Source organism: Nuphar pumila, chromosome 13 (assembly GCF_984573655.1).
Source record: "Nuphar pumila chromosome 13, dmNupPumi1.hap1.1, whole genome shotgun sequence".
Lineage (NCBI taxonomy): Eukaryota > Viridiplantae > Streptophyta > Magnoliopsida > Nymphaeales > Nymphaeaceae > Nuphar > Nuphar pumila.
The window spans coordinates 58,166,304-58,175,764 of record NC_143261.1 but is presented as its reverse complement, the minus strand read 5'-3'; the positions used below and the strand labels follow the sequence as shown (position 1 = coordinate 58,175,764).

General features: G+C 35.7%; 1 protein-coding gene across 1 annotated transcript; it reads right to left on the bottom strand.

Moving 5' to 3' along the window:
• Positions 1-3,891: 3,891 nt before the first annotated feature.
• Positions 3,892-5,368, bottom strand: LOC149818474 (ubiquitin-NEDD8-like protein RUB2). The gene is made up of 2 exons (XM_089986496.1): positions 5,276-5,368; positions 3,892-4,639 (listed from the first exon to the last, which is right to left on the bottom strand). Exons 1-2 carry the CDS (start codon positions 5,366-5,368, stop codon positions 4,328-4,330), a joined length of 405 nt encoding a protein of 134 aa, XP_089842622.1. The 3' UTR covers positions 3,892-4,327.
• Positions 5,369-9,461: the final 4,093 nt, after the last annotated feature.

Genomic DNA, 9,461 nt, shown 5'->3' with positions numbered 1-9,461 from the left:
AGTCTAAGACACAGTTTTATAAAACAAATGATTGATGACAATATTATTTCATTAAAATATGTGAAGTCATGTCAAAACTTGGCAGACCCATTTACGAAAGGCCTTTCGAGAGATGTCATCAATAAAACTTCTAGGGGAATGGGAATTAAGCCAATTAAGTCATCACCTAAGGATACCCAACCTAGAGCGCTGGAGATCCCACATGCATAGGTTCAATGGGAAACGAATTGGTGAATGACAGATATTGAGCATATTTATGTAAGCCCATTATTGATGTGTGCTCATGAGCTGTAACTAATATGAGGGTTGAGCTAATAGCTCTTAATGAGTTTGTAGGCCTTAAGGCTAAGGTGTGTGTTACAGTACACCTAGACAAACTCACCTATATGAGTGTAGAAATGTGAGCCGTTTCTTATGAGAATTGACAATTCTCTAGAGCACTCATGAATCCAGGAAAGCACAAGGCTCTAAATGTGCCAACATGAAATCCACACAATCGTACTTTTGGAAACCTATGTATGATTGAAAACTCCGTTAGCAATATAAGGAGCTAAGTTCAAGGTAAGTCCACTTAGCACCTTGGTTAATTTAGGTTTTCTTTCAAATAGTGGGGGTTCAAGTCATGCAGACACTCTCACTAATGCATAAGTTTCTATGCAAGCCAAATATATTTTAAAACTAGTGGGGGATTATTAGGAAAGTTTTAAAATATTAATGATTACTACCAAAAGAGTTTTGAAAAAGTTTAGTCCCATATCTAAGAGAGAAAAGTTTTTCAAGAGGTTTAAATAGAGAGCTTGTTATCTATTCTTTACTTTGGTAAGCCTTGATGCTTTAGGTGGATTGCGGACGTTGCTGCGCATTGTGCAGCAATGGACGTGCCGTTCGCGCACACGCGCGTGCGCAAGGGTGCTTGAGGCGCAATGTGGCACTTTGCACGCTCGCAGCGGTGCGAGGTGCTTATGAGGTGAAAATATCCGTTTTGTTTTTCGGTTTGAGTTATCTGGCCGTTTGAAAAGCTTTAAGTTGCATGCATATCGAGTTAATGTTGCATTGTGACTGTTGGGCGGTTTTGGAGGCCTTTGATTGACAGTCAAAGGTGGGTGACCGTTCAGGTCTTTTTCGTCCTATTTTCAAACCGTCAGATTTATGGCCATTAATCTCATTTATCGCAAAACGTTTTGGCTTCTCTAAAAGTCTATAAATATCTTCTATTTCGTCTTTTGAATATACAAGAATTTTACGACTCTCAAAAAAAAAAATCTTCTTCTTCCTTCTTCTCGATTTGGCTTGCAGAGTACAAGTGTGGTAGAGATCATCTGTCCTTGCGAAGAAGTGACTCTCTGGAGGTTCAAGCCTAGTTGTATCCTGGGAACTCAGTCACATCAAACCCCTTTTCGCATCTTCGGTCTTCCCGGAGTGGGGCGATTGAAGTTCTAAAGATAGCGATCTTAAGAACGTGCCTCTAGGCTTGAGATCTCTTTTCTGAAATCCATTTTCACAAGGTTGGTGTAACATTTATACCTAGTCAGTCAGGAGAAGAGACCCTTGCATGCAGAAATTTGAAAGGTTCATTGTGAGTAGGGGTGGTGGGAGCGACTCCGTGATGGACGAGCCACCATGGGGCGGCGCCTATATCCATTTCGGATCACACGTCAATAATGCTCGAATGGGAGGTAAGATGGATGAGCAATCGAAGGTTCAAGTTTGAACTATGGTAGTTGAGGGACCCAAAGCTGGTTGAAAGCATAGAAGGATGGTGAGCCCACCCGCAGGTAGCCGCTTAGGCTGTTCTTATATTCCCAAAAAAATAAACCACATAAGAACTCGATTAATTGAGTGATCCAAAGGAGAAGGGGTTGTGAGATTCAAGCAGATAGAGGAACTGTGTTTAATGCAGAGGGAGATGGCAGCATGGCGGGGTGATGCACATGAGGTGGAGGGATTAAATGACAGGAAAAAGCTATTGATCGATGATATATCAGAATGAAGAGCAAGGCAGGAGATTAAATGGAAGCAAAGATCCAAAGTACATTAGATGTGTTGTGGCGATAAAAACACTAAGTTCTTTCGCTTCCTCTAGAAGAAATAACTTCACTTGGCCTTGTCAATTGGAGGGCATCTTTATGAGAATGATGAAATCTAAAGGGAGGCAACAAAATACGTTAGTGACTTTTTTTTACCTCCAATATGGGTGAGGACTCTCTTGACATAAGTGAGACCCCCATGGGTTGTTTTGATTCGAGAGTGCAAGACTTCGTGAACAGGGGTTTATTGGTAGATGAAGTCAAGCAAACAAAATGAAAACTCCTCAACAACAAGGCTCCGTAGGTGGACGGATTCCTTGTTGAATTTTTTAAGGTGGCTTGGCCAGCATGCCAGAGAGACTTTATGGCAGTGTTTAACGATCTTATAGAAACTCATGTTTGCCAGGGAGATGGGGGTGAATCCCTCTTGGTCCTCTTTCCTAAATAACCTAGGAGATTGAGATTAAAAAGTTCAGACCAATTTCACTCTTAGGCACCCTGTTCAAAATTATAACCAGGGAGATAGCAAATTTTATGCAAATGTCCTCCCAAATATGCAAATTTTATCCCAAAATATGCAAACGACGTTCTTTTATTTTACGATTTTCTCCCAAATATGTACTTTTGAAGCGGCACTAAAGGCAAAAGCTTTGCTAAAGGCTTTAGTGATACTTTTGAAGTGTTGCCAAATGCCCATCGTGCTTTTGGAGTGTCAGTTTTTTTCAACAAACTCTTTTTACTATAAATCACATAAGAGCACAAGCAGGAAGACATTTGGACATTCACATGTGAAGGTCAGAACATTCACAAATGTGAAAGCATAAGGACATTCGCAAATGTGTAAGAGAAAATTCACATATTTGGATATTTGAGAGGGAAGTTCACATATCAAAGGAAATTCACGTGTGAAGGGTGAAAAAGTCCTTTTACAACCGAAAAGTTGTGATTTTTGACATGGGCAGATTTCTCCCTATGCGCTGCAATCTAACAGTAGATGCAATTAATTGAATATCTCCATGTCCCATGTGATTAAATTTGTAAATCCAATACCTTTTTATTTTACAGCATTCTACACTTTTTCCACATGCATCTAATTGACATACTTGTACTTGATTTGGTACTCATAGATATACTTGGTTATCAAAACAACCACTAAAAATGACATGATATGTGACTTCTAATTTCTCATGTTAATCATATTTCTTCTTTTTACATTTTCATAACTTTTTGAATATTTTAAATATATAGTTTTATTTCATGAAAAATTGTACTTTTAAATATATTAAGAAAAAACTCCCGAGTCAGCTGAGTTGACTTGCCAAGTCATGAGTTGCAGGTCAACTGAGATTTGACTGAGATTCTTGGTTTGTCAACCATGCATACACGTGCCCGCAACACACACACACATGTACACACCCACACACATGTGCACAAGCGAGCACACACACACACACACACACACACACACACACACACACAACATGCAACTCAACATCTCACCCTATTTTGCTAAAATATGTGCACATGTCAAGAAATAAAAGTGAAAGAAGGTCAATGTCAAAATTTCCCAAACACCAAAACTTTCTAATCCAATAAGCCATCTACGACAAATTATAGAAAGAAAATATGAATAGAAAATTAGATGAAAAGTTAACATTATCCGTCTTTAATAAAGCATGTACATTGTACACTGATAGGTATTTGTACGAGCAGGACAGAACTCGATTGTGTCCCCTACAAAAGACACCATACATATTACAGCGAGGATGAGATGAAATGCCATCACTACAACCAGCACACAAAAATAGATAGAACTGAGAAACAGATCATATGAACCAGGTATAAAAGAGGGGAGTTGGGCACAGCTATCCAAGGGGACAATCAAATGCACAGATAACAACTGATTACACTGATAGCTAGATTATTAAAAGTTGCATTATAGTAGCCAAGGTGTGCAACGTTTGAACCCAACTAGGGATAGTTACCCAGCTTGACAATCGAAGAAGCAGGAAACATATAACAGTAACGGTAATGCCGATGATGGAGAAAAAAAGTGAAACATCAGTTAGGAAAATTAGCTGAATAGAAAACCAAATGAAGAAATTTAAGATATAAATAACCAAGCAAACCAATTAAAGGTTGACAAGAGAAATTCAGATTCCAGAACAGCTAAACAATGTGAAACCAAATAACAAGATGATAAATCAGAGGGACACTAGAAACAAAAACTTACACGCAAATGCTCAACCAAGAAAACACAATTCTTTCTAAACTAAGTGATCGGATAAACCCATCGGCAATCAGTGAAAAACACAGAGACCACACCTCTGTTGTACAGGCGGGATGCCTTCCTTCTCTTCCACACGCTCCTTGATCCTGTCGATGGTATCGGTTGGCTTGATATCGATCTCTATTTCTTTCCCGGTAAGTGTCTTCACCTTGATCATCGTTCCACCCCTAAGCCTCAAAACCAAGTGAAGGGTGGACTCCTTCTGGATGTTGTAATCTGAAAGAGTCCTCCCATCTTCCAACTGCTTCCTTGCAAATATTAGCCTCTGCTGATCAGGGGGAATGCCTTCTTTATCCAGAAGAAAACATAACACCCATATTCTCTATTTAGACTATCACCCACAAAACCAATAGAAGAAAACAATGGAAGGAACATTGAAAAGAGAGAATAGGACCAAAAGAATCCATTGAAAAACAAAAAGAACAACAAAAAGGAACTCATTAGTTCGTCATAAACCAAATCTCCGTCTTAGAAATCAGACCGAAAAGATGAAACTCAGAAAACCAGCCGAACCACACAAAGGCCCAAACCTCAACTTCTTAATCCATGGAAAGTTTGTAATCCAAAAACCCAACACATTCCTTCAAAGGGGAGCTAAAAGATGGATTTGTGAACCCTTTTTCTGTTCTAAAAGCAAGACCACAAAAAATAAAACGAAAATTAAGAGCCAAAAACATGAGCCCTTCCATCAAGAGAGAGAGAGAATCAATAGATGGGTATGTCACTACCAATCAGCAAAACGGTAGTCCGAAATGAGAAAGAAGAAAAAGAAAAACCAAATTTCATACTCAGAGCACCGGTTTCTCCTCCTGCTCCTGACACAAATCCCTTGGAAAAGCAATACCAACAAACCAAAAGCGCCCAACAAAATGAAAAGAAGAAAAAAAAAAGGAAGAAAGGGCACGAAGAGAGAGAAAAAAAAGAGAGGGAGGCGTGATCTCCTGTGCCTCCAAAGCACCTGAATCTTGGCCTTGACGTTTTCGATGGTATCGCTACCCTCGACCTCCAAAGTGATCATCTTCCCCGTCAGGGTCTTCACAAAGATCTGCATCTCTCTCTCTCTCTCAGGAAACAAGGGAACGACGTTTTTTTCAATTGGTCGTCGTATTTATGTTGGAGTACTCTCTCTCTCTCCTTTGTATTTATTTGAGAAAATCCCATTTAAGGCCAACATTTTACCCCTTATTCCAGGCATGGGCCTCACATTTCTGACATTCCACATATAGCCTCTGTTTTCTTGTAAATTTCCAAACAAAGGCCTTCATGAAATCGGATTCGGAGTTGGATCCGATTTTAAAAAGCAATCCGACTAAATGCTAGTAGATTGGGCCGGGCCGGGCAGCCTGTGCCCTGCCTGCAGCCTGGCTCAACCCGTATATAATAATACTAATATAAGTTATATAACATAGAATACTATATATACAACATAGAATATAATGTATATTTTATATATAATATATATTATATATAATATACATTATATGCAAACCTCATTTGAAGTATGAGATAAATGTCATTAAAAATATCACAATTAATAATTGAGAAGTGTTGTTAAAGTCTTATAGATGTTAAACACCATTTTTGAAAACCAACGTCAGCACTAGCAAAGCAATAAACTCTGTTACTATTTTCAAACATTTCAATAAACAAGTTAGAGAAATAAGGACTTTCTTGATAACAAAGGTCATTCGGATTAACTCATTTTTTAGGTGTTTGATCTGATATCCCATCATACTCATTTTTTCTTTTGTTTTTAGGTGTTTGATCTGATACAAGGTTTGTACCTTGGCTTTAGACAACAACCATTTGCGTTAAGGAAGATATTTTTGATCTCTTTCGTGTTTTCGAGAGAGCTTTGTTGCATTTTGATCTTCATTCACGTGTGCAGTATTTTATTTATTTTTATTCACATTAGGGTACAAGATTTTACATTATTCAACATGTTTAGAATTTAGGATAGGTCGATCAAACATGAAATCGTGTTTCTATGGTTTGATTTATGTTATATTCATATTTAAAACCCTATTTTGCTTTCATAATATCCATTTTAATTCGCAGAAGCGATTTAACCTATTTTCTAATGAAAAATGATGTAGATTCGTATTTAAATTCATGTTATAAGTTAGATTTGATATTTGTAACATGCTGGATATGTTTATACCTGGAGTTAATATGATTTTGATGGATTATAAAGTTGTTTGGATGTTTTTATAAATTCAAAATCCTTTTTCAAAAATCAATTTTGAGAAAAATATATTATCTTAAGTAAAAATGTTGGTTATTGTGTTTAATTCATGATATGCATGATACTTCTGTGTTACATATATGTAACATGCTTACATATATTTATGTATAAATATGATATGTTTTTTATGAGTCAAAATCATTGGTTGCATATTCTTAGTGTTTTGGATGAAAACATAAAGTTCTTGATGTGTTTCTTAAAAACTGCATGTTGTTATGTATTTTTATTTCGATCTGTTGTAAAGAAAAATATAGTTTTCAAGTCGATGAACCCATAAATTATGAATTTAGAAATGTTTCTGACATACAGAAGCAATTCAAAAAAAAATTGAGCTCAATGAGTTTCGGGTTTAGAGATATGACCTCCGCAAGTCGACACAAAATTTATGTCCCGATAGAAAATCTTTGTAGGCTGCATATTTTTGTAAAAATTATACCTCCCAAATTATTCTAGATTTATGGTTGATATTTTTATATGTGTTAGCTTATATATGGTAGAACACACGATAAAAATCATGTAGGCAGATTATTTACAGTTTAAGAATTAAAAATCTTGAAATTTTGGTCCAGAATCTGTAATTTCTAAAAAATAGTTTGCTAAATAATATAAATAGTCTGTATTACAAAATTTTTAATTATTTAAAAAAAAAATTAAGTCTGGGTTTTTGGGGACATCTGTTAGACATATCAAGTCAACCATAGTAAAAAATTTAGAATTTATTTCGTTATGTGTGATGAATGACTAACTTTTCTTTGAAAAGATCAAACCGGACTAGACTGTTCAGTGAACAAAAAATAATCGATGTTTCTAAAAAATTTATTTCTTGACTCTGAATGGGTTTAGGTCAGGGTTTCTTCTTGTAGATAGCTAATGTGTATATGAATGTACATTAAAAATCTTAGATCCAGAATTACTTTATATGATTTATGTTTGAGCTTCTAAGAACATGTAAGATTCTGTTTTTACAGTTTTGCATGTAAATTGTTTTTGTCAGTTTGCATGTGATGTGTTGAATTACATGCATGTATTGGTTCCAGATTTGAACCAGGTTTATTATATGCAATATGATAATAATGTATAGCCTAATGTGATGTTATATATGCTTATGATGATTATGTATAATATGTTATTATGGTATGTGGCTTGTGAACATGATATGTCGCATAATGCAAAATGCTTACTTGAATGTATGAGACGGTTCGAAAGGTGAATGAGATTGTATTGTGACTTATGATTAAGCTACACATGGGCCTATTGAGGCTGTGTGTGAGTAAAATATTATTGTAATAATCATGTGAATGCATTATTTATATTGTCTTATGATGCATATGATTAATTATACTTATTGACATATAATGATACACTGTTATGACTGAGTAGGGTGGTAGCCCAATCAGATGATGCATGATGAGGTGCATGTTATGGATATACAGATCCATTATGTTTTTGTGGAAAGAGTGTATGATAATTTAAAGAGGTATAAGAGACCTTAACAATATACCAATAATATGATTCTTTGATTGTCCTCTGATGATGGTGGGATCCTTGGATGACGGTCATGAGGGACCATGAGGATACTGAACAACATTTGCATTGTTTGTCCCAAGAACCCGATATGGAGGTTCATGTTCCTAGCCATGATTGTAGAAAATTTTCCACCATTCTGTCGAGGATCGTGAGATTGGCTCAACTGTAGCATATTGGTATATTAAGAAAAATGGTGTTGGAGGATGTGTAGGCCTTGCCGTCACGACATTGGGTGATGATGCTCGAAGTCGATCGAGAAACATATATGAGATCCTAGTACATAATAAAATATAATTGTGTATGATTAAGATATAGTTGGGATCTACCTTGGACCTCAGAATTTTACCCATGCTAGTATCCGCGAAGTGGTTAGGAGAATAACTTAAATTGGTTTGTATTAAACATATACATGCATTCAAAAGAAACATTCTATACAGAGATAAAAGTTTTTCATGCAATTTGCATTGGTTCATGTATTGTATATGCATAATATATGCATCGATTTTTGTATCATGTGATATTGCAAGTATGCTTGAATTTATTTATGTTGCAAGCATATCTGAATCGTTATGTGCACATAAATATTTTCTAAACTTGATGTTTAGTGGATTTATACTTTATTCTTTACTATGGGATAATATAATATTTTGTATGAGAACTGTGAGTTCTCAAACTTAATCGAGTAGGTGATGATGCGACTAGTTTTGCTAGAGATGGCAAAATTTATTATGGTTGCTGGATTCTATATGTTATGGGATTGATTTAAACTTTATGAACTTAAAGTTAAAGTTTATTAATTTTTAATTTTGGTTTGAACTATTTCATTTTAAATTATAGTTTAAAATGGATGATTGGTGTGTTGGGATGTGAATCTGTGATGTACCCTAGATTCGTGGGATGTTTTTAGTATTAAAAAAAAAAGTTGTATTTCGTTTTCATCTTGACAAAGGGATCTTGTCTTTGGTGTCTCTTTTGCGAACTTAGTTCTAATGGGCTATAAATGCTAGTGCTTGCGTAGAAGTTGACCTCTTAGAGCTTAGTTTGGTTGAAGAAGGACCATAGATCAGTTATAGCATCATTCACTTTCTTTAAAAAAAATCATATATTTTCGGAGGTGAATTTGAGGTCGTTACATAGTTGATATCAAAGCAGGTTTAGAAACAACATCATGATTTATAAATTCGTGATCTAGAAAATAGTCTATGCATCACCGATAAGAGCTATTTTATGATTATTATTGCTTTCTTATGCTTGCAATTGTGTGCTTGTTGATATGTTATTCACAGTATAATCTATCTATTGATTCGATGATTATTGACAATGAGATCAAGCCTAAAGGGGTAGGTTTGACATAAGGGTATCTCGTAATAGA

Bases quoted from the DNA above. Each gene is read 5' to 3' on its own strand.
- LOC149818474 (XM_089986496.1), bottom strand. From the start codon at position 5,368: ATGCAGATCTTTGTGAAGACCCTGACGGGGAAGATGATCACTTTGGAG. The intron at 4,640-5,275 runs GTGCTTTGGAGG...TAGTCTAAATAG, and splicing joins ACGTCAAGGCCAAGATTCAG to AGAATATGGGTGTTATGTTT.